Raw genomic sequence first — 24,561 nt, 5'->3', positions numbered from 1 at the left:
GTTAGAAGGACCTTGAAAGGGACAGATTGTTTGCTCCCTGCCAAGAGGTTAATGAAAAATATAAGATTTTTCTACCAGGTTCATAGATCCCATGAAACTAAGAGGACACTAGACCCCATATTAATAAATTTTGCTCAGAATGAAGGTAAGATGCTAACAATAATCTGCTACTTACATGCACAAGATCAGTCTATAAACAGTTGTGAAAGGGTTTTTTGAAACATTTCATCAGCCATTGGGACTTTTCATCTAAAGCATTTTATTAACAGCAATATTGTGAACAAAGCGAGGATTTTAGTGACACTGATCTATGCTTGATTCTCAGCTGGGCTCCTTGATAGACACTTCATCACCAGGGTAGTCTGAGGCCTCCATGACATGATCTAAGGAGAAGTGGCTAGGCTTGTGTGCAAGCACTCAATAAATGTTGGTTTTGTTCTTCCTTCCTTTACCTCTTTTCCCACCAGCATTAGATGTGTGAGGATGATTTCCCTGGGCCCTGAAAACAGGCTCCTCTTCACCGGATTTTTTTAAATGGTCATTATCTCACGCTCTAGTCTCTATACACACTCTGGAAAGCCAGAGCTGCCCCTGGGAGCCCAGGAACAAAGCAGCCTGATTTCTGACTCTCTGCCAAAGTCTATTCCCCCAAAACAAAGGACAGTATTTAGAAGCACAAGTTAAGAGGGTTGCTCATCTGTGGTATCACCAGGATCTCAGCTACCCACCCTGAAGCCAAGAGAGACCATGAATATGAGGACACAATGTTCTGCTTTCTCCTCCTCAGAGCAGGGCATACTGCATCTGTGCTGAGTTGATGGCCTTCTTTCATGGAGTTCCTTCATTCGGGACTCTGTCTCACTGGGATGTGGAGAGTGGTATCATGTGAGGTTTATCCTTCATTCATTCCCTTCTTCATTTAGCCATCATATGTTCAGCACATCATCATGTGCCAAGCAGAATGCTAGGTCAGAATAACAGACCTTAGTACCCATCCTCATGATTTACATTTTGAAACTACAGAATGTTAAAATTGTAAGGGACCATAAGAATGATTGAAGTCTGACATCACAGATAAATGACTTGCTAAAGATGCCATGAATTCCATAGTAATCAACCAAAGGTCTCCAGACTCCCAGGAAAATCTCCTTTCCATCATACTACACTGTCTCTAGTAGGTTCTAATACTGCTTCTTTCCTATGTTGTGCTAAATGAAGAAAGAAATTGTTTTCAAGAGAAAATTTGATGGATGAGGTACTGGGGAGGAGGAAGGGGGGTAAGTCAGAGGAACCCAATATTTGTGTAGAACTGCAAAATTTCACAATCCTAACTGGAAATCCTCCAGTAGGAAAGAGACTCAGAACTCAGTGGGCCTTTCAGAAAGCATCTGCCAAGGGGAACGAAGAACAAACACTGATAACCAACTGCAGTTTAACCTAGAATGTCCTTTGCTTCCTTTGTTATGATTTTAGAGTCATTCTCTTTAAACAGAGAACATGGCTGACACAGGAAATGCTCTGATAGCCTTGCAAACCCAAGTACAAAAGGCTCAGGGCTTTGCCTTCTTGGTAAGCCTTTGGAAAGTCCTGAAAAATGCCATCCGTTGCTAAGATGCTCTCCTGAAATATGAAAGAATAGAAAATTAGATTCAAAGACATCAGTCTTGCTCTCCATTCTCCAGTCAATTCTTTTCAAAGAAACCAATGCCCTCACATCTAAGGCTTTTGGCTCTCTTCTTGGGCATAGAAGGGCTCCACACTCCTAGTGGTCATAGAACAGGAACACCGCAAATTATGTGGCACTTGAACCAAGATCTATGTCACCCAATCTTCACCTGATATCTAAAAACACCAGACTCAGTATGTTTTTTTTTAAAGATTTCATTTATTTATTCATGAGAAACAGAGAGAGAGAGAAAGAGAGAGAGAGAGAGAGAGGCAGAGATACAGACAGAGGGAGAAGCAGGCTCCATGCAGGGAGCCCAATGTGGGACTCGATCCCGGGGCTCCAGGATCACACCCCAGGCCGAAGGCAGATGCTCAACCTCTGAGCCACCCAGGCGTCCCCGACTCAATATGTTTTAATGAACATATTGTTCCTACAAGCAAGAACATGTTGCCAAATTAGCTCTGCCTGGAAGATTTCCAATATCTCTAGCCAAAGGTGCCATTAGCTCACTGACAGGTTTAGGAACCCTAGAATGCGGGGACTGGCCATGGTTTCCCAGAGCTTTACCCATGGTAAACCTTAACTGAGTTAACTTTTGTAGAAATAGATACCTAAATCAGAAAAACTAGCTGATTCACAATATAAATTTGGTAAAGATCATGTTGTTTGATAATTCTAGGGGGGAATTTTAAAGCCCTACAGAATAAACCATCTATGGCTGGGTAGAACAGATTTCTTCTAAGGTGAAGTAACAGTTCTGGGCTGAGAATCAGAAGTTCTAGGTTGAAGGCCCAGCTTGGTCACAGATGATATATCTTCTCATCTCTTTCACTCTCTTCTTTCTCACCCACAGGGAGAGGAGCTACATGAACTTTCCTGACTTATACATTGTTCTACTTTCACACATGGGACCGTGCATGACACACAAAAGTTCTCAATAAATATTGGTTGAATGTATGAATACATCTCCAGGAAACATTGAATCAAGGTGGTTATTTTTTTTCCATTTATTTATTATTATTTTTTTAATAATAAATTTATTTTTTATTGGTGTTTAATTTGCCAACATACAGAATAACACCCAGTGCTCATCCTGTCAAGTGTCCCCCTCAGTGCCTGCCACCCAGTCACCCTCACCCCCCGCCCTCCTCCCCTTCCACCACCCCTAGTTCGTTTCCCAGAGTTAGGAGTCTTCCATGTTCTGTCTCCCTTTCTGCTATTTCCTACCCATTTCTTCTCCCTTCCCCTCTATTCCCTTTCACTATTATTTATATACCCCAAATGAATGAGACCATATAATGTTTGTCCTTCTCTGATGGACTTATTTCACTCAGCATAATACCCTCCAGTTCCAACCACATCGAAGCAAATGGTGGGTATTTGTCATTTCTAATGGCTGAGGAATTGAATCAAGGTGGTTATAAGTGTGGCCTCCACTCAGTATGTAATTATGGGTAAGATGCTAGACCTCACTAAGCTTATTTCATCCTCTGTTAAATTAGGATAAGAATGATAACATCATAACTCTAATTACTATGATAAAGATTATAATAAAAAAAACAAAGCTTAATGTAAACCCCCAAATTTGCTAATTATCATTATTCTTTGCTTTGGGGTCGAGAATGAACTTGAACTTCCAGAGAAAACCTTGTGTGATTGGTTCCCCTTTGGCATGAATAATTGCTGCCCGTGGTGAAGTTTTGTGTCCCTACAGCCTAAAGAGCTGCTCTTGCAGTTCCTGGCTTCTTTTCTTCCTGTGCAAGGAACTTCTGGTTCAGAATGGACAAACACTTCTTGATGGTCTTCTCCCTTTTCTGCTGCATTGTAGGTGAGTCACAGGCCTGAGAACTGGACTCCAGAGACAGGATACAGGAGCCCCTGGAAACTCTGTGGCGCCATAGGTATCCTTGGAGGGCCAGGCCTTGACCACATTTGGAAGGGAGGGGAAGCCATTCTTCGGAATGCTCCTCCTGCTTTATGTGCCAACTTTTCTGACCTTCTCAACATTCTGCCATTCTTTACCAGGGGCTCAAGCCACAATGGCTGCTGCCCCTTCATACTTTTCCCTCATTCTATCTCTACCATTCCCCATAATTCAAAATCCTACCAAGATTTTCCTGAGGCCATCCTTTTCATTCATAAATCTGTATCCCATTTGCTGAGAGAGCTGGTCAGTCTATAATGAATAATTTCATAGTTCTAGTGCTGGACAATAGCTTTTGACACCCCTCATCAGGGACTTTATATGGAAATAAATGATTATAGGAGAGGAAATATTGGATGCTCTAGAATCAGATTTTTAAAAAATGTTTCAGTTGCAGTCCTAAAATCTCTGTACCTTGCTCATATGAGAAATGGGGAAATACTTATAAAGCGTTTGTGATGATTAAATCAGAGACAAAGTGAGAGAACATGGTCCAAATGAGATGCTCAACAAATGCTACTTTCCTTTCCCACTTAGGTGCCCCAAGGAGGAGGTTTTTGTTTGCTTCTCTCTCTTATTAAACCTGTATTTCAATTAGCTCACCCCACAATACCACAATAAGTGTCAGGACTCATGAGGACTTTACATAGATTCAGTTCAAAGTTCAAAATTACAGTATGTTACCTAACAATATCTAAGCAGCAAATGTTAGCAACAGACAGTAGCTTAGGAAAAATATTTTATTTTATTTTATTTTTAGAATTTTTTATTGGAGTTCAATTTGCCAACATATAGCATAATACCCAGTGCTCCTCCTGCCAAGTGTCCCCCTCAGTGCCCATCACCCAGTCACCCCAACCCCCTGTCCACTTCCCCTTCCACTACCTCTTGTTCATTTCCCAGAGTTAGGTGTCTCTCATGTTTTGTCTCCCTCACTGATATTTTCACTCATTTTCTCTCCTTTCCCTTTATCCCCTTTCACTAATTTTTATATTCCCCAAATGAATGAGACCATATAATGTTTGGCCTTTTCTGATTGACTTATTTCACTTAGCATAATACCCTCCAGGTCCCTCCACGTGGAAGCAAATAGTGGGTATTATTTTAAAGCAGTCACCTTCATTATTACACTCCTGACTATCTACAGTGCTGTCAAGTAGGCTAGGCCATCATAAACAGGACTATTTTAAAGCTAGAAAAATCAATGCCATGGAGGCTAAATCGTTGCTCTAAGTTACCCAGGTTAAAAGGGCTGACAGAGGGACCAGAAGAATCCTTTTATTCTCACAATGGCATTTCCCTGGGATATGAAGTTGGTAAGAGCTCCAACTGTTTACTACATGTTCTTCTACTCACCACCAGCTCTTCATCCACTCCTTGCACCACCCCTCTCCTCCCACAATCAGGTCTAGACAACTCTAGCTCCTTCTACAGTTCCCCTGGTCTCACACCAGCTCCACGCTCTCCAGCAGTGACACCGCTCACATGCATGACATGCCACCTTCGCACAAGGACAGATCGCTGCAGGAGAGGCTTTGGTATCTGTGTTGCTCAGAAGTTCGAGTCATGCATGACTTTAAAGATCTTCCAGGGTAAGTTAGAGGGAGAAGGGAGGTTCTGTGAGATTCTTGGAAAATTCTTAGGAGAGTACTTCAGCAATCTCATATCTCAGACTAAGCCAATCCAGGAGAGGAACCAAAGAGCAGAATGCCCCTGAGCTCAGGTCCCTGTGCATGCAGACAGAAGAGGATTGGGGAAAATGAGATAGGAGGAAGAAGATGGGCATTCCATATTCCCAATGAAACTGACCAAACAGAGCTTTAACTCTGAAGACACTAAAGGACTAGTTGCTAATCTACCAGGAAAAAGAATGAAGCAGCTATATGGAGTTGAGTTTGTTAGGGACTCAGGCAAGCAACCATGAAGGAGGCTAGTGATTTCTACATCTCCCCGCTCAGTCCTTTTGGTAAGTATAAGCTCTGAAGCCATCCCTAAACCTACTTTCATGCCTAATTAAATTTTCACTGACAGGACTACTGCCAGGTTTGACCTGTCTTTACAGAACTTAGATCACTGGCTTATTTTCTATGTTCCTTCTTATTACAGATAACATTCTGCAATTATCGTATATGGTGTGTCAGAAATTCTGCAGAGACTTGACATTTGATTTCAACAATCGGACTTATGTTCATAAATGCTGCAAGATCAATTATTGTAACTTCAAAAACGAACAAAGGGAGGTGGGCCAGGGGGTGGGGATGACTGGATGATGGGCACTGAGGGGGGCACTTGATGAGATGAGCACTGGGTGTTATGCTATATGTTGGCAAATTGAATTCCAATAAAAAAATAAATGAATAAATAAAAAATAAAAATAAAATGCACCCATAAAATAAAATAAAATAAAATAAAATAAAATAAAATAAAATAAAATAAAAAAAATATCTGCCTTAGAATGTTGTTATTTCTCCCCTTCATCTCTCCCCTCTCCCTGCCCTTGTTTCCTGCTGTCTTTGACATACTGCAGCTCTTTCATTCAGTGTCATCCTTCCCAGTGCCTCCAGCTTGATTTCTACCTCAGTTGGAGGATAATGATTCTGAATAATAGATTTCTCCCATGACAGGGATACTGGCATCTCCATATCCAAGAAGCTTGTCCCAAAAGGCTCAGTATAGCATAATTTAAAACAAGACAATTAAAAAACCTTGTGATTAGCTTAAATTAGTTGAGGTGCACTAGAAACACTTTGGATGAAAGTTCACAAATATTTTGATCCAAAGCTCCCATCTATCGTTACTATAATTAAGCAGAAATAGCAAAATGGATGGTGGACACTTGAGATTGTCCTCAACAGACATTATTTTCCCAAGTGGACTGCGTTCACTTCAAACTCAGTCATGATTTTCTTGGCCTTTACGGAGTACATTCACATACGATGTTAGTGCAAATCAGAGAGTAAGGACATTTCTGCCTCTGTGATAGTCATTCTCACACACGGTCACTTGTAGGTCTGTCAAGATGCACACTCAAGATACATCACAACTCTCCCTTCTTCTCCCTCTTCTCCTAATCTTTCCCTGTTCCTTTCTTCTTTTGCTCTCCACTTCCACTATCACCTCTCCAGGAACCCACACCACTATTGTACAAATTTTCCTTCTCTGAATACCCAAGTCATTTATGTATAATTTTTTTTGACGATCTCTCTCGATGAATCATTTCTCTGCTTGTCTGATTTGCCCCAGTAAGTTACAAATCACACTAAGAATAGATACCATGTCTTACTCATTTCTGTGGCCTTTAGCAAGCCGGTGAAAGTTTGTTGTGTTTAATTGAACAGCCAGTAATGTTGATGAAATTTTTCTTGTGCATCTGTTTAAGTTTACAGGATTTATGATGCTTTTATGCTTTTTCTGGCTGCATACCTATTTTCTTGAGTCTATTAGGAATGGTAATCTCTATCCCCTACCAAATAAAGAATGTTCACTTTATCATGTTTTCCTTGAAGGGATCATGCAAAAGACACTTCTTTTTATGGAGCCCTTCAGTATTCAAGTATCTTAACTAACAATTATTTTTTATGGGATTATTCCAAAACTCATTAGCTAAACTTACTTCAAAATTCATCATCAATACTACCATTATAAAATAGAAGTGTAAGTTTAGAAAGGATAATCTTACCCAATCTTATTGGAAATAGCTGAAGGCACATGTTTTCTTAGTTTTAATGATGTCGAGATTGATCACATAGATTTGTTTGTTCTCAGATTTGTCTTATACAATATAAAGTTTCTCTTCAATCTCTTATCTGACAGCTTTAGCCTCCATTGATTATTATTAACTAGATCCAGTATTCATTATGAGTTGAAATAGAATTACTTTATCATCTTCTATTTTTTTTAAAGGGGAGGGCAGAGGGAGAGGGAGAGAGAGAGAATCTTAAACAGACTCCACACTCAGCACAGAGCCCAAAGTGGAGCTCGAACTCACAACTCTGAGATCATGACCTGAGCTGAAATCAAGAGTCAGATTCTTAACCGACTCAGCCACGCAGTCAACCCTAATTACTTTATCTTCTTAATTTAAGTGTGATTCATATAAAATAAAAAATACATATGTTAAGTATACTGTTTGATGTGATTTGAGAAATGTATAAACCTATGTAACCACTATCCCAGATAAAATATAAAACATTCCTATTAACCCAGTATGTTTCTTCAGGTAACCACTCACTCCCTAAGTTATTGTTCCAACTTCTATCACCATAGTATAGTTTTACCTATTCTTGAATTTATGAACTTGAACAAATGAAAGTAGACACAGTATACTTTCTTGAGTTTGGCTTCTATCACTCACCAGATATTTTTAAGATTAATGCATGTTTTTGCTTATGCCAAAAGTTTGTTCTTTTTTCCCTCCATTGTATACATACACTATAATTTATTAAATTGATTCTCATGTTGATGGATATCAAGTTGTTTCAAGATTTGGGCTATTGTAGATAAAGCTACTATGGTCATCCTTTGGTAGACATACACATTCATTTCTCTTGAGTAGGTAAATAAAAGTAAAATTTATAAGTCATAGGATAGGCCTAGAAGCATATGTATAACTTTGAAAGAAACTGCCAAATAGATTGTGAAAGTGGTCATACAAATATATAGTTTTACCAGCACTGTATGAGAGTTCCACATTCTTCCCATCACCAATTATTATCAGCCATTTAAGTTTTAGCTATTCTAGTGGTTGTAAAGGATATCTTGCACTTTCCTGATAATGGAATTCAGCCACTTTTTATGCCTCAGTTAGAAAATAATTCATGCATGTTTCCTTCTCATACTTACTTTAAATTAACACTCAAATTTTCCATTTAGAATTTATCTGTGTAAGAAATTGATCCAATTTGATGTATTTCCACATAGCTATCTAATAGCCCAACAATATTTATTTTAAAATGTATGTTTTTGGGATCCCTGGGTGGCGCAGGGGTTTGGCGCCTGCCTTTGGCCCAGGGCGCGATCCTGGAGACCCGGGATCGAATCCCACGTCGGGCTCCCAGTGCATGGAGCCTGCTTCTCCCTCTGCCTGTGTCTCTGCTTCTCTCTCTGTGACTATCATAAATAAATAAATATTTAAAAAAAAAATAAAAAAATAAAATGTATGTTTTTTTCAACTAATTTGAGATGCTCCTTTCATAGTACGCTGTATTTCCATTAGCACTAATACTAATTCTGGGTCCTCTACACAGTTAAATTTTCTATCCATTACCTCTTTCTTATAACACAAAGAACAAGTTCAAACTGGATTATAAATAGAATATGAAAAGTATACAAAAAACTAGAAGAAAGCATAATATGCATTTATAACTTTGGAAGAGCCAAAAGTTACTTAAACATAACCTAAAAAGCAAAATCATTTTTTAAGAATAATAAATTAGACCACATTAAAATTAACAATGTCTGTTCATCAAAATGCATCATTAAGGGAGTAAAAAAGTAAGCTACAGACTTGGAGGAGATACCTGCAATCCTTATACCTTATGTTTATCCATAACATAAAAATAATTCTTACAAAAAGTTGAGGGACTTTATCACCACTAGACCTACCTTGCAAGAAATGCTGAAAGGAGCCATTCAAGCTAAAATGAAAAGATGCTAATTGATGGCATGAAACACACAAAAATATACAATGTACTGCTATAGGTTAATATACAGTCAGACTTAGAAAACTCTAATAGGATGGTGTGTTAACCACTTAGCTATAATACAAAGGGCAAAGGGAAAAGCATTAATATAATTTTAGCTACTATAATTTATTAGCAAATATACAATATAAAAAGAGGTAAATAATAACATCAAAATTTTAAAATGGGGGAGTAAAAGGGCAAAAGGGTAAGGCTTTTGTAGACATTCAAAGGTAAGATGCCATCACCTTAAACTGGACTGTTTAAACTACTTGGGACTTACCTCAGCAATCAGACTTATGTGCAAAAATAATGCAACTACAATTATTATCACTTCAATAAGATTCACGCATAAAGCAAAAACCCGTAGTAGACACACAAAAGCTGAGAAAGGGGAGAAAGAACAAAAAATTATGGAAAATTATCAATTTACAAAGATAGGCAGAGAGAGAGTGGGAAAGAAATAATATAAATACAAAACAACCAGAAAACAATTAATAAGATAGCATTAGTAGATCCTTATATAACAATAATAACTCTAAATGTACATGGATTGAAAAAAAAATGTACATGGATTGAATTCCCCAGTCAAAAGACATCAGATGGCTGAATGGATAAAACAAGTCTTGATTGTATGCTGTCTATAAGAAACTCACCTTAGTTTTAAGGATACACATAGGCTCAAAGCAAAGGTGTGGAAAAAGATATTTCATGGACGTGGAAACCAGAAGAAAGCAGGATAGCTGTACTTATATCACACAAAATAGACTTTCAGTCATAAACAGTAATAAGAGACAAAGAAGGTCAATACATAATGGAATTCATCAGGAAGATAGGATAATTATAAATATATACAAACTTAACACTGGAGCACCTAAATGTATCAATAAGCAAATACTAACAAATTAAAGGAGAAATAGACAATGATACAATAGCAGCAGGGGACTTTAATACTCCACTTTCAGCATTGGATAGATTATCCAGACAGAAAATCAACAGGTAAACAATGGACTTAAACCACACATTGGGTCAAATGGACTTAACAGATATTTATAAAACATTCTATCCAACATAAACAGAATACATTTTCTTCTCAAGTGCACATGTAACATTCCCCAGGATAGTCTGTAAGACAGGACACAGAACAAGTCTTGGCAAATTAAAGGAGATTGAAATCATACCAAGTATCTTCTGACCACAGTGGTATGAAGCTAGAAATCAATAACAAGAAAAATGGAAAAATCTACAAACATATGGAAATTAAACAACACATTCCAGAACAACCAATGGCTCAAAGAAGAGATCAAAAGAAAAATTAAAAATACATATATTGAGACAAACAAAAATGGAAATGCAATATAACAAAACATATGAGGTGCTGCAAAAGCAATTCTGAGAGAGAAGTCTAATAGTAATAAATGCACACATTAAGAAAAGAGAAATTTATCAAATAAACCTAATTTTATAACTCAAAGAACTAGAAAAACAAAACAAAATAAGTCCACAGATAGCAGAATCAAGGAAATAGCAAAGATCAGAATGGAAATAAATGAAATAGAGACAAGAAAATTTTAAAATACCAGAAGTAAGAGCTGGTTTCTCAAAAAAAAACAAATTGACAAATTACTAGCTAGACTAGGAAAAAGAGAGAAGATTCAAATAATAAAATCAGAAATGAAAAAGGAGACATTACACTGATAACACAAAAATAACAAGAATTATAAAAGACCACTAAGAATAGTCATTTGCCAATTGGTGAACCTAGGAAAAATGGATAAATTTACAGAAACATAACCTACCAAGTCTGAATCAGGAGGAAATAAAAAATCTGAATAGACCAATAATGAGTAAGGAGATTGAATCCATAATCAAAGCCCTCACAACACAAAAAAATCCCAGGATCAGATGCCTTTGTCAGCAAATTATATCAAACATTTAAAAAATAATTAACATCGATCCTCAAATTCTTTCAAAAAATTAAAAAGGAGAGAATATTTTAAAATTCATTTTACAAGGCCAACACTACCCTGATGGTGAAGCCAGATAAAAACACTACCACAAAAGAAAACTATAGACTAATATCCCTGGTAAATATAAAAATTCTCAACAAAATATTAGCAAACTAACTTTGACAACACATTGAAAGGATTAATCATTGTAACCAAATGGAATTTATGTCTGGGACACAAGGATGGCTCAACAGTATGTGCATCGATAAACGTGATATACTACATTGATAGAATGAAAGATTAAAATTATATGATCATTTTGATTGATACAAAAAGCATTTGACAAAATATAACAGCATTTCATGAGAAAACTTATCAACAAAGTGTTTATAGAGGGAACATACCTCAACATAATAAAAAACCATATATGACAAGCCCATAGCTAACATTATGCATATAGTGAAAAATTGAAGGCTTTTCCTCTAAGGTCAGGAACAAGGCAAAGGGGCTGACACTCACTACTCTTACTCAAGATCTACTGGAAGTCCAAATCAGAGCAATTAGGAAAGAAAAAGAAATAAAAGATCAGAAAGGATCAGAAGTAAAATTATCATTATTTGCAGATGATGTGAACATATATTTGAAAACTCTAAAGACATAACCAAAAAGGTATTGGAAGTAAGCAACACACTCAGTAGAGTTTAGGTTATAAAATCAACACACAGATACTAGTTGCACTTGTACCTAACAACAAAATATCTGAAAAAGAAATAAAGACAACTATCTCATTCATGAGAGCATCAAAATAAACCAAAAATATTTAGGAATAAATTTAAGGAAGGAAGTGAAAAATCTGTACAATGAAAACTACAAGACATTGATGAAAGAAATTGAAGAAGACACAAACAAATGGACAGATATCCCATGTTCATGAATTGGAATTAATATTGTTAAAATGTCCATATACCCGAAGCCATCTATAGATTCAACATAATTCCTATCAAAATTCTAATGGCATTTCTTAAAGAAATAGAAAATCAATACTAAAATTTCTGTGGAACCACAAAAGACCCTGTGTAGCCATACCAATCATGAGAAAGAAGAACGAAGCTAGAGGCATCACAATTCTTGATATCAAACTATACCATAAAGCTATAAAAATTAAAACAGTATGGTACTGGCATAAAAATAGAAGGAAAAATCAATCGAACAGAACAGAGAGCCCAGAACTAAACTCCTGTATTTATGGTCAATTGATATTTGACAAGGGAGTCAAGAATACTCAGTGGAAAAAAGATAGTCTCTTCAACAAATGATGTTGGGAAAAATAGATACTCAGACACGGAAAAATGAAATTGGACCTCTATCTTAAACCATTCACAAAAATTAATTCAACTTGCATTAAAGACCTAATACTGCAAAACTCCTAAAAGAAAACAGAGGAAAGAAGCTTCTTGACATTGGTCTTGGCAAAGACTTTTTAGATATGACATCAAAGGCACAAGTAACAAAAGTGGGTTTAAATCAAACTAAAAGCTTCTATGCAGCCAAACATAAAAAATAAAATGAAAAGGTAACTTACAAAATGGGAGAAAATATTTTCAAGCCTTATATCAGATAAGAGGTTAATATCCAAAATGTATAAAGAACTCATACAATTCAATAACAATAAAACAACTTCTGGCATTTATTGAGCACCTAATACATACCAGGCAATTAATATAAGATCTCATTTCTTTCTTGCAATAACTCAGTAAAGAAGATGCTATTATTTTTATTTCATAAATAAGGAAAAGAGTGCTCTTAAATGGCCCTTAAGAGGGCCATTTGGTGATATAGTAACAGAACTGGGGTGATTCAAATTGGGATCTTTGTGAAGATCACAGTCTTTGTAACACATCACAGTCTCCAAGCATTCATACAAAAAGAAAAGAAAAGAAAATCCAATTTAAAATTGGGCAGAAGAATTAAATAGACATTTCTCCAAAGAAGATTTCCAACGACCAATAGGTACCTGAAAAGATGTTCAACATCACTAATCATCAAAGAAATCTAAACCACAATGAGCTATCACCTTACACCTGTTAAAATGGCTATCATCAAGACAAATAGAGATAACAAGTGTGAGAATATGAAGAAAAAAGGGAACTCTTAGGCACCATTGGTGGGAATGTAAATTGATACACCTACTATGGAAAAGAGCATGGGGGTTCCTCAAAAATTTTAAAATAGAACTACCATATGGTCCAGCAACTCCACTCCTGGAATATATACCCAAAAGAAATGAAAACAGGATATCAAAGAGATATATGCACTTCCACATTTATTGCAGCATTATTTATAATATTATTTATAACAGCCACGCTGTGAAAACAACTTGCGTTCCTCAACAGATGAATGGATAAATAAGAGATGTGATATCCTCCCCCAACACACACGGGAATATTGTTCAGCCCTGATAAAGAAGGAAATTCTGACCCTTGAGAAAACAGGATGAGACATTTTTTTATTTTAATTTTTTAAATTTTAAAAGAGTTATTTATTTATTTATTTATTTATTTATTTATTTATTTATTTGACAAAGAATGAGAGAGAGAGAGCGAGAGCACGAGCCAGGGGGAGAGGCAGAGGGAGAAGCAGACTCCTTGCTGAGCAGGGACCCTGACACAGGGCTCATTCCAGGAACCCTGTGATCATGACCTGAGCAGATGCATAACCAATTAAGCCATCCAGGCGCCCCAACAGGATGAAACTTGATGGTATTTTGTGAAATAAATTAGACAGAGAAAGACATATGCTGTATGATCTCACTTATATGTGGAATCTAAAATGCCAAACTAGTAAGAATAAAGAGTAAAAAGGATGGTTACCAGGGTCTAAGGGTGGAGGAATTGAGGAGCTATTGTTTAAAGGTACAAACATGCAACCAGTAGATAAATAAGTCCAGAACATCTAGTGCGCAAAACAGTGATTACAGGCAATACTGTATTATAATAGAGTATAATAATTATAGCTCTAATCGCTCTGATTCTAAAGACTTGTCTCTTTCATTCATGTCACTATGGGCAGTTGCAACAGCTTCCAAATTCCCCAGAATGTATTTCTTTCTTTAATAGGAAGTAGCTCACTGGAGGGCAAATGTGTAATTTCCATTTGAGTTCCCCTATGATAGGCGTGTGACTAAAACATGTTACCTGTTAATCATTTAAAACTGTAAAGAAGTATTTAATAGTTTCATTGTCTGCTACTTTTCAAGAATGAATTTCATTTTAAACCCTACCTTCTTCTTGAGCCCGTTAACTGTTCCCGACCATGTTAGTCCAAGATCAAATTAGGAAATTGTTTTAATCATTGTTTTCCCTGCCTTTAGAGCATATAACCATTTTGCTTCCTTTGAACAAATAACCCACATAGAGTATGTTTTTAGGAGTGCTATTTTCTTTTTTTTTTTTTTTTAAGATTTTATTTATTTATTCACAAAAGACATAGAGAGAGAGAGGCAGAGGAAGAAGAAGGCTCCATGCCAGGAGCCTGACGTGGGACTCAATCCCAGGACTCCAGGATCACACCCTGGGCCAAAGGCAGGCTCCAAACCGCTGAGCCACCCAGGGATCCCCAGGAGTGCTATTTTCTAATGAAGGAGTTGCCACAAAAGAAAAAGGAGAAGGAAGAGGAAGAAGTGGGGGGGAGGAGTGTTGGAGGATGAGTTTCATGACTGCTTTATTTGTGATAACTAAAAACTAGAAACAACCCAATTGTTCGTAGACAGCAGAAAAGATAAAATATGGTATATTTATACAGCATGACCCTACACAGCAATATAAAGACTAAACTATTGCTATATGCAAACAACATGGATAACTTCCAAAGACATAATGATGAGCAAAAGAAGCCAGGCACAAAAGAGCACAGTTCATATCACTTCTATAATTTCACTCACATGAACTTTAAAAACAAGATAGAAATACAGTGATAGAATTCAGAAGTGTCCTTATATTTGAAGGTTATGACACAGGAAGGAACAGAGAAAGCACTACTTTAATAAGAAAATTATTTTGACGGCCATTTAAATCATCAAAGAAATCTTTTCAAGAAGTTGTCTTCTTTGTCTAATCATGTATTAATACCATATTGTTTTAGTTACAGAAGCTTCGTTGCTGATTTCAATATTAGGAAAGGCTAGCCCTCTTTCATTCCTGCTTTCTGCATTTTCTTGGCCTTTCTTGTTTGTTTATTCTTCCAATTGATCTTCATGCCTTGTCTTACTCCAGGGTAAAATGTGATGGTATGCTTTTATTGGCATTTTTTTCAATCCAACTACTGTATCTTTTATAGCTTTTTTTAAATAGATTTCTTTATATGGATGTTTTTCTACTTTACATGAGACAGACATTCCATTTTATATTCTAAGTAGTTATTGTATATGTGAATGCTGTTAATAATTGAATGTTGATTTCATGTTCTAGTACTTTAATAACTTTTGTGTTATTCGTAGCTTATCTATTGAATCTTTTGGTTTCATCAGATATACACTCCTTCATTTGCAAGAGAAAATAGTTTTGTCTCTTCCTTTCAAATTCTAAGACCTCTAATCCTTTTCCATAAGTAATTACATCGATTAATTTTCTAATATTATATTAATTATCAGTATGGGTAATGAACATCCTTGCCTCATTTCTTATTTTAGCATGAAACCATCTAACATGAAACCATCTAACTCAGGCTTTTGAACTGAGATATGTATCACTTTCTCATGTTAAAGACATTCATCAATTCCACTTTTGAGTTCTTAAACAGATGAACAGGTGTTGAAATTTGTGAAATGACTACTTATTATCTTTTAGGATGATCATCTATTTTTTGTTATTATAATATTATGTTAATTGACATTTTTAACACTGAACCACTCTGGCATCCCTAGAATAAGGTTTACTTGGCCTGCATTGCATCACCTGATCCCAATTCTTCACCGCTCCTTTATGTCAACATCCTTTAAATTGCAAACTCTCAATGTCCTCCCATTGTAGGTGGATTACCTGCCCATTTTCCTAATGGCCATGTAACTTGCTTTGGCCATTAGGGTGTTAGCAAATTTAATGTAAGCAGAAGTTTACAGACTCATGGGCTTGGCTCTTGCTCTCTTATGCTTCTGCCATTGCCATGAATAAGACATGTCTAAGCTAGTCTGTTGGTCCCAGGAAAAGATGAACATGCAGAGCAGAGCTGGGTCACCCTAGCTAAGGCCAACCTAAATCAATCAATCTCCAGCTACCTCCTAAACATATGAATGAGTCTGGTCTCGCTGAGATTAGCAGAGCTGCCCAGCTGAGCAAACCAGGATCATCTGAATTCCTCAGACACAGGAAAATAATTTGTAATTTTAAGCCACTGAGTTTTGGAATGGTTTGTTATTCAACAAAAAACAAATCATTCATTCTATGCTATCCTTTTCTCTACTATTGAAATGTTTGCTAATACTTTGTCAAATGTTTTTATTTTTATTTATTTATTTTTAAAGATTTTATTTATTTATTTCAGACAAAGAAACAGAGAAAAAGAAAGAGAGAATGAATGGGGAGGAAGAGGAAGACCCTGATGCAGGTCTCAATCCCAGGACCCTGGGCCTCATGACCTGAGCTGAAGGCAGAGTCTTAATTCATTGAGCCGTCCAGGTGCCCCGTCAAAGATTTTTTTAAAAAATATTTTATTTATTTATGATTGACAGAGAGGGAGGGAGAGAGAGAGAGAGAGAGAGAGAGGCAGAGACACAGGCAGAGGGAGAAGCAGGCTCCATGCACCGGAGCCCGACGTGGGATTCGATTCCGGGTCTCCAGGATCGCGCCCTGGGCGAAAGGCAGGCGCTAAACCGCTGCGCCACCCAGGGACCCCGATTTTCCAAATTTAGATATCTGGAAAATGTCATCGGACTTCACAGAACACACTTATTCTCTAGGAAATACTTATAGTGCATACTGAATACAGCTTTTATTTGAAGACAAAGGATACAGTGAAGCAAAAGGAGGAGAGGGCAGACAAAAGTTGGGGAAATCCAAGAGACATTCCATGCACAAGTTCCCAGGAGTCCTCATTTACATACAGACTGTTCTCTGTTGCTGGATTGCACAATCAAAATCTGTGTGAGGAATCTCGGCTTCAGGACTATTTTAAACAAAAGTTCTTAATGAGGGTGCATGTGGTTGGTGGGGAGGGGTGGGGTTATAATGTCTCTGACCATGTGATCAAGCCAGACTGGAAAACAGTTTATTTTTTCAGTAAATAAAATGATGCTGGGAATCACCAGGGGAGTTTCAGACTTTAAAGAGGACGTCATAAATGTTTTTATCCTGGCCAAAAGGCCAAGCATCTACTGAGAAAAATATGGATCTTTTACAGTTCAGATATAAATCAACTCTATCCTCCAAAGGGCAGATATATGTGAAGAATCTTTGTTAATGTCCTATGCATACTTGAAAAGCTGTGTTCTCTATTATCTGCATTCAGGATTAGATATAGGTTTCTAGGATCTGCCTTAATAATCATGTTGTATATGTCTTCAGTCTCCTTGCTAATTATTTACCCACATGATCTAGTGATTAGCATGCATTTCTTTTTCTCATCATATCTCCTATAGTTTCTATAGGAGAGTTGTTAAGAAAAGCTGCTGCTGTGGTATAGGCTGCTTAAGTTTTAATCATTTATATCTTTATTGTAGGTTAGTGGCTTTAATAATGTGAAGTATATTATCTCTTTTGATGATTTTGAGCCCCAAAATAGGCTCCTGATCCACACTCATTATTAAATTATATTTTCCCATCTTGAATTGTTTTGACTTCGTCATATTTCTGAATCATCGTAGAGTTGGATTTTGCTCTGTTTACTAAACAAAAATCTTTTTAAACTAATTCAGTTGCTGTGGTTAGTCAATGCTGTCCTATTGCTTTATGGTATATGTGCATTTGTGTGTATCTTTTTCACTTTAGGGTCTATTATCTTTTATACTATCTCTGTTTTTAAGTTCATTTAAGTAACTTCTATACCCAACATGGTATGACTCACAATCCCGAGATCGAGAGCCCCATGCTTTTTTGACGGAGGCAGTCAGGTGCACCTCTAGTATATCCTTTTCTATTTTAGAGGGGAAGAGAAAGGATTATTTAAGAAAATATATGTTCCTATATGGTTTAAAGATCTAAAAACATGTTTATTATTTATGTGTTATCAAATCAGTCATGTTATCTACCCCCACTCCAAATTTCAGTGTAGTATCTAAATTTATGTTGCCATTATTACACAAGTTATCATGACTGCAGCAAAATGTTTCTTTCAGTAAGTCATGGAATACTTGGACCATTCCCTCTTCACAAACTTTACAAGACAATCGTGTATAACGATACAGGGCTCTCCCTAAAGAGAGAAAAAAAGCAAGTGTGATCGCCTTGCTTAATCACACTGTCTTCCCAGCAATGACATCTCTCCAGAAGCTCATTGGTTTTCCATGGATGAGAATGATCCCCCAAACAGTGCCTGCATCTCATCGAGGTCTCTCTAGACAGGATCAGGAAAAGACCTCAGCCTCCCACACAGACTCCACCTCAGGTGGGTGTACCACTGAGAATTCCACTTTCCCCAGCCTCTCCCACGGTCCCAGTTTCCCTCCACACCTTGACTCCAGGAAAGGTGGGCACCATTGGTAATGTCTTGTGTCTCTCTCTAACCTGAACTTACCTGTAATTCGATCAGTGTAGTAGTAGTGTTCTGTGGAACAACTCCTGTTATGAATCATTAGATTGAACTTCCAGCACTTTTTCAAGCCACTGCGGCATCTGTATCCATCAAAGTGGGCACATTGATAGCAAGATCGAATCACTAAATAAAGGAAAGATTTAAAGCAGAGTTCTAGGGAAAGTAATTATGCTTCAGAAGCCTGCCCCACTATCAACATTTACACTAGCATGGTATAGACCTCACAAGAAGGAAGTTGACACCCTTCCCGACTTCTGCCAAGGGTCTTTACACCTTTGAGTAGGTCATATGACCTGGAGGAGTCCAGCCCCCTCCCTCCTTCACCCAAGGCTCAGGGCAGTTAAAAAAACACTAGAGCAGTGAGTGAGGACAGTTATATATAGTCAGGGTGGGTAGAGAAACAATGTTTGAAAACAATCAAGAATGTCCCCTCTCATTGTGGCATTATTTATCCAAAAAGTGCAAACCAACTACACCATACATTTCGCTGTCCACACTCTGTCTCCTATGGAGAGAAGAAGAAAAATTGTCCTTGAGCCATTTTATAGTCTCTCAAAAAGTCAAGTTGCTCCCCATATAGCCCCTCACCACCCATCCCTGCCTCTTTCACCAGGCTTTACCTTCATCCATCAAGAGCACTGTGAATATGCACAGCAGAAGCAATGGGAACATCCTGGGGCCCATTCCTGAGACAATCCCAGCAGGAGGTTCCAGCTTTATTTATTCCCATTACCTGCCCTCAGGCATCCCATTAGATCACAGAATTACAAATTTCAGATCAAGCCACCTGAATCCTCTCTACAATGTTCTGAGGAGAGGGTACATCATGTCTGTGTTTGCATTCCTCCAGATACTTGGGACTCACTCCATCCAGACACCCTGTCTCATTTTATTAGATCCAGAATAAGGTACTAATTAACATTGGTATAGAACCTCTCTCCCTAGTACCTCATCACTTCACGTGTAGTTCTAGTTGTTAGCCTACATGCAGCGTGTAGGCCACAGGACAGCCTTTCGCACCTGACAAAGCTAGGGTCATTGAGCATCTGTGAGGGAGTTGCTCAGTCCCTTTCAGGCACCATAACCATCCTGGACACTGGCCTCAGTGTGACCTTCAATGGCACTACATCCCTCCCAAGGTGGCTCATACTCCAGATGTGGTCTGACTGCCCAGTGTCCCACCCCTCTGCAAGATGGATGGGACAGCTCAAGAAGGAGAGGGGTGAGGAAGTGAAGATGATCTGTTTCCTTTGAATTTTATTCATTCATTTATCCATGGGAGACAAAGACCAGATGATTACAGTGGGAGAGACTTACACTGGGGGTGATGGGGATTAGTCACTAGAAATGGAGTGTCAGGGGGGAAAGGAGCAGGGCAGCATGGAAAAGAGTTTTCCCATTGGTTCTCTGCCTTTCCCTCTCCCTCCAGATGGTGCCACACAGTTGTGCCTCCCTGTGTCATATACCAAGTGTCACTAAGTGTCATCAGTGAGCCTTGGGAATGGACACATATGTAAATGAGAAATATTTGTATATAGGTACAAATTTCCTGTTCCATGCTTGCCCCACCCCTTTCCTGTTATCTCCCATGTGCCTAACCCAGTTGGTCATTCTAAGGTTTTTCCTTATTTATGTAACTTGTCTCTTTTGCCACTCAAGGACAAAAGTGCCATGAACACAAGATTTTCCTGTGTTGTGTTCACTGCTTCCTCCTCAGCACCTAGAAAGATGCCTTGCACCCTACCAGACAGTCAAACTATCTGATGAAAACATGAATGCATTGCTGGTATGGTTAACCTGGGAGGCACGAGGGAACGGTGCCCCCATATGGAGAGCCCCTAATTCCAAGTTCTCAGGATGACATTCCTTGTCTACCTTGCAGTTGGTGGTCACCACAGAGAAGACAGGCATCAATAATGGCAGATTCCCTTGTCCTGGAGAAAGAGTGAGTGTGGGGCCCATTTCTCTGAGTGGGCTCATTCCCAGAGCCAGTCACAGGCTACTCCAAGTGTGATTCCTAAATAATCTTCTCCTGCATATCTGGGATACAAGCCCAAATGTGTACCTACCTGCCATGAGACCTTCGACAAGTTACTCACTTCTCTGTGCCTCTGGGACCTCACAGATGGAAACAAGGACTGTCAGAGGTATAGCAGATATGGTTGTTAGGACGAGAGAAATTCAAGGATGGGTAATGGGTGGTAAGACCCTACTTGGTGTCAAACATTCTTTGGGCATGTTATGCACTTTATTTCTCTGGATTTTCTGAACAACCACATAGGTCGGAAATAATTGACCTCATCTTCCAGTTGAAGCCCAAAGGCACTTAGGAAGTATTTTTCCCTAGGGAACAAGCATATCTGTTTGATTCATTGGGCTGTTTCTTTCTCTTTCCAATCTGGAGGAGGATTTCCAGAGCTGGAGATGACAGTGAGGAGAGAAGGAGGAGGAACAGGTAAGAAAACGGGTGTCTCCATTTAAAAAAAAAGAAAAAAGAAATAGATTCTCTACCTGGTAGAGACAACATTCACAAACTAACTCCCACTGAAAGTAGGGTGTCCTGCAAGCCAAGCTAGGATCTAAGATTTATTTTTTTTTAAGATTTTATTTATTTATTTATTCATGAGAGAGACACAGAGAGAGGCAGAGATATAGGCAGAGGGAGAAGCAGGCTCCCTGGGACTGGATCCCAGGACTCCAGGATCCCACCCTGACCCAAAGGAAGATGCTCAACCGCTGAGCCACCCAGGCATCCTGGATCTAAGACTTATGAGCCTCTGTCTGGTAAGTAATTGCCACAGGGACTACATCTGTGAGTCTTGCATTTGGACCAAGTGAGACACGGACACAAATCCATGGATGAAGTCCGGAGGGTCTGAGCCAGGAGAATCCACTAATGCTTGAAGCACAAGACCCCATGTTCTGGCTGGCAAGATGCTCCTCCACCATGATCTGGGCCCCCAGGGATTAAAATCTGCAGTGAATCCCAAATTTGTGCAACATGTCTTTCTCCTGTGCTCTTCCAGGCAACTTTGAACAACATTATACTCGGATTAGAAGCAACAGAAATTGTGGAAATACACCAAACTACCAAGAAGTACATAAAACTCCCTTTGTGCTTCCAAATGTGAGGAAAAGTGAACATTCTGGCATTCTTCCATATAAGAATGCTTCTGTACAGATACTACAGGTTCATGTTCATAAGAGCTGTCATAGCTGACATGGTATGTGTGAGGTTGTGGTTTGTTATTGTGGAGATGGTGCCTTTGTCGCCGTCCCTGGCTTCCCCTCCTAGGATGCGGGCCCCAGAAATGGCAGGAGTTGCAGCAGCTGGTCCCCTGCAGCTTCCAGACTCAGCCAGACCCAGCCAGCAGCTTAGCCTTGCAACACCTCTCACCTGAGGGTCTTGGTGTGAGCCCCAGACACAGCTTGGACCCCTGCGGCCACCTCTCCCTCCAGCAGACAGAGAGGGAAAGGCCTCCATATCTGAGCTCCTGGAACCAGGGTCCCAGCTCTTCCCCCTGTTGGGGCTGAGAATGTGCACCTTCTCCCCTCCTCTCCTGGCTCCTACTCAAAGCCTTTCCACCCTGCTGCCCCTTCCTCGGTGGGAGGTTGTAGGACATGCTGTCCTGCTCCTGCCCTGCCCAGAGGCCCCACCTGTACCCACGCCCTATCTGGACAGATGGAGGAGAAGGCCATGGACTTGAGGCCACATTTGTCCCCTTTGTAGTCAGCCCAATGTTGGGCTCACCTTGCCCCAGCAGGAGGACAGTGAAAGGGCAGGGGATGTAGGGACAAAGAAAATTAAAACGGACCCTTTCCCCCAACCAACCCAAAGAAAGTTCCCTGCATTCGGCAATATCCCCTTCAACCATTTCTGCCAACCTCAGAGAAGCACTTCCCTTGGCCCTGCTCAGCAGGGCGCACACCTGAGGGTGGGATCATCTGGTCCCAGGTGAGTCAGTGAGAGGAGGGAGACTCGCTTTGTTACAGGACTTCATGCAGGATAAAGGAAGTGTGTGAAGGATGTCCAGTCACATTTCTTCTGCATGCGCCAGCACACCTGCCTCACTGCCAAGGCTGCAGGGGACATGGGGTCTGGCTGATTAGCTCCCCTTGCCTCAAGGCCACCTAGGCCGGCCTCAGACCATGCTCCCTCTAGTGGCTGGACCCACCCCAGAATGCTGCCCTGCATGCCAGGGTCTCACCCCAGAAATCCTTGCCCCTCTCTCCCATGCTCAACCCAAATCAACCTCCTGAACTGGCCTCCCCTTCCCTCCTCTAACTGTCCTCCGGATTTTCTAGCTTTGGGCAGCCTAGAAGGTACCATTTTCCCAAATGGGTAAGTGAGTTGGGCATCGAAGCAACAGAGCCCCATGTCTTTATTTTATGCCTAAGAAACAGGACTGAACTGAAGCTTCACCACAACACAGAGGCAGAGGGAGCTCCTGAGCTGTGTTCTCTTGGCTGTCTGGTCAGGGATCATGTTAGACCAGTGACAGAAGCAAGGAAAAGGAATTTGGGGTCATTCATGGGCTCTGGGTCACGCCTTCTCCTTGGTTCACCTCCTACTACACGCCCTGCTTAGGATCTTAACTCACCTAACATAGTTGACGGGGATCTATTGTGGGGAGGTCAGGAGTAACAATGGACTTCTTCACCAGGACTCCTCCTAAAGCTTTCTGTGTGACCCCCTTTCCTAAGGCTTTTCCTAGGTGGAGTCATCAGGATGTCAGTCTCGAAGGCAGAGAGGGCTCTGCGGTGAGGCCATCCCCTGCAGCCCTGTTCCATGACCCTAGCCCACTGCCTTCCAGCCCTTGCTCCGGTCGTTGCCCTCAGAATTTCAGAGTGATGAGTGCAGGATGGAAGGCTCCTGGAAGCCTCCCCCAAACAGCTAGGGGGCAGCTGTTCTCAATCAATTTCCAGGACTGCAGTTACGTTAGATGCTCATATGCACCTTTTTTTCTTTTCTAAATTTTTGTTTAAATTCTAGGTAAACATATAGTGTAATATTGATTTCAGGAGTGGAATTTCATGATTCATCACTTACATGTAACACTTGCTCAACACAAGTGCCCTCCTTAACACTCATCACCCATTCAGCACTTTCCTCTACAGGCCACTGGGACATTGACAAATCTGGCTGGAACCCAGGGACAGGGAGTTGTACTGCCCCCTGGCTGTAACCTCTGCAGTGCTTGTCTACTAAAGAAAAACCAGGTGTAATGCACAGGGGAGACTGAGAACAATTACCTGGGTTCCCACAAATTTGTTATAGAGTTACCCTGGGGAAAGTTGGACCCACCGTCATGGGACAGAACTGCATGAAATTCATTATTTCTATTTCCCGAAGCAAAACTGAAAAGCATGTTCAGTCTTCTATGATCCCATCATGCCAAAGTGCAAGAACATAACTGATGTAAGATGATGGAAGGTTTGGGTGTATGAGAATCTCAGGAGCCACACACCCACCCCTAGCCTGAGGAGGTAGCAGATGACTCAGCCAGCAGGCGACCCTCAGAGGTCAGCTGTCCAAAGAGGGTTATTGCCTAGGGGCAGCAGCTGCGTGTCTGCCTGCCGTGGCAGGGAGACAAA

General features: G+C 39.6%; 2 protein-coding genes and 1 long non-coding RNA gene across 8 annotated transcripts; 2 read left to right on the top strand and 1 right to left on the bottom strand.

Moving 5' to 3' along the window:
- Positions 1 to 239: 239 nt before the first annotated feature.
- Positions 240 to 19,712, bottom strand: LOC111095793 (prostate and testis expressed protein 2-like). 6 transcript variants are annotated; one of them, XM_038535725.1, is made up of 4 exons: positions 19,587 to 19,712; positions 19,448 to 19,471; positions 18,949 to 19,089; positions 240 to 964 (listed from the first exon to the last, which is right to left on the bottom strand). In XM_038535725.1, exons 1-4 carry the CDS (start codon positions 19,648 to 19,650, stop codon positions 927 to 929), a joined length of 267 nt encoding a protein of 88 aa, XP_038391653.1. In that variant the 5' UTR covers positions 19,651 to 19,712; the 3' UTR covers positions 240 to 926. The 6 variants fall into 6 exon arrangements, with proteins under 6 accessions (XP_038391653.1, XP_038391651.1, XP_038391654.1 ...); XM_038535723.1 differs by lacking the exon at positions 240 to 964 and adding an exon at positions 1,946 to 2,099; XM_038535726.1 differs by lacking the exon at positions 240 to 964 and adding an exon at positions 17,181 to 18,768.
- On the top strand, positions 3,406 to 5,918 carry PATE3 (prostate and testis expressed 3). Its single transcript, XM_038535727.1, has 3 exons — positions 3,406 to 3,497; positions 5,000 to 5,185; positions 5,700 to 5,918. Exons 1-3 carry the CDS (start codon positions 3,449 to 3,451, stop codon positions 5,861 to 5,863), a joined length of 399 nt encoding a protein of 132 aa, XP_038391655.1. The 5' UTR covers positions 3,406 to 3,448; the 3' UTR covers positions 5,864 to 5,918.
- A 611-nt stretch (positions 19,713 to 20,323) lies between the features above and the next one.
- On the top strand, positions 20,324 to 23,091 carry LOC111095794. Its single transcript, XR_005359090.1, has 3 exons — positions 20,324 to 20,752; positions 20,849 to 21,421; positions 21,993 to 23,091. It is a non-coding gene; the product is annotated as an uncharacterized LOC111095794 (long non-coding RNA).
- Positions 23,092 to 24,561: the final 1,470 nt, after the last annotated feature.

This window comes from Canis lupus, chromosome 5 (genome assembly GCF_011100685.1).
Source record: "Canis lupus familiaris isolate Mischka breed German Shepherd chromosome 5, alternate assembly UU_Cfam_GSD_1.0, whole genome shotgun sequence".
Taxonomy (NCBI): Eukaryota; Metazoa; Chordata; class Mammalia; order Carnivora; family Canidae; genus Canis; species Canis lupus.
The sequence above is the reverse complement of the archived record's forward strand: the minus strand, read 5'-3'. Positions and strand labels throughout refer to the sequence as shown.

Bases quoted from the DNA above. Each gene is read 5' to 3' on its own strand.
- PATE3 (XM_038535727.1), top strand. From the start codon at position 3,449: ATGGACAAACACTTCTTGATGGTCTTCTCCCTTTTCTGCTGCATTGTA. The intron at 3,498-4,999 runs GTGAGTCACAGG...TCCCACAATCAG, and splicing joins CCTTTTCTGCTGCATTGTAG to GTCTAGACAACTCTAGCTCC. The intron at 5,186-5,699 runs GTAAGTTAGAGG...TTCTTATTACAG, and splicing joins GACTTTAAAGATCTTCCAGG to ATAACATTCTGCAATTATCG.
- LOC111095793 (XM_038535721.1), bottom strand. From the start codon at position 19,650: ATGGGCCCCAGGATGTTCCCATTGCTTCTGCTGTGCATATTCACAGTG. The intron at 19,472-19,586 runs GTAAAGCCTGGT...TTCTCTCCATAG, and splicing joins AGTGCTCTTGATGGATGAAG to GAGACAGAGTGTGGACAGCG. The intron at 19,090-19,447 runs GTATGGTGTAGT...TCCTTTATTTAG, and splicing joins CAGAGTGTGGACAGCGAAAT to TGATTCGATCTTGCTATCAA.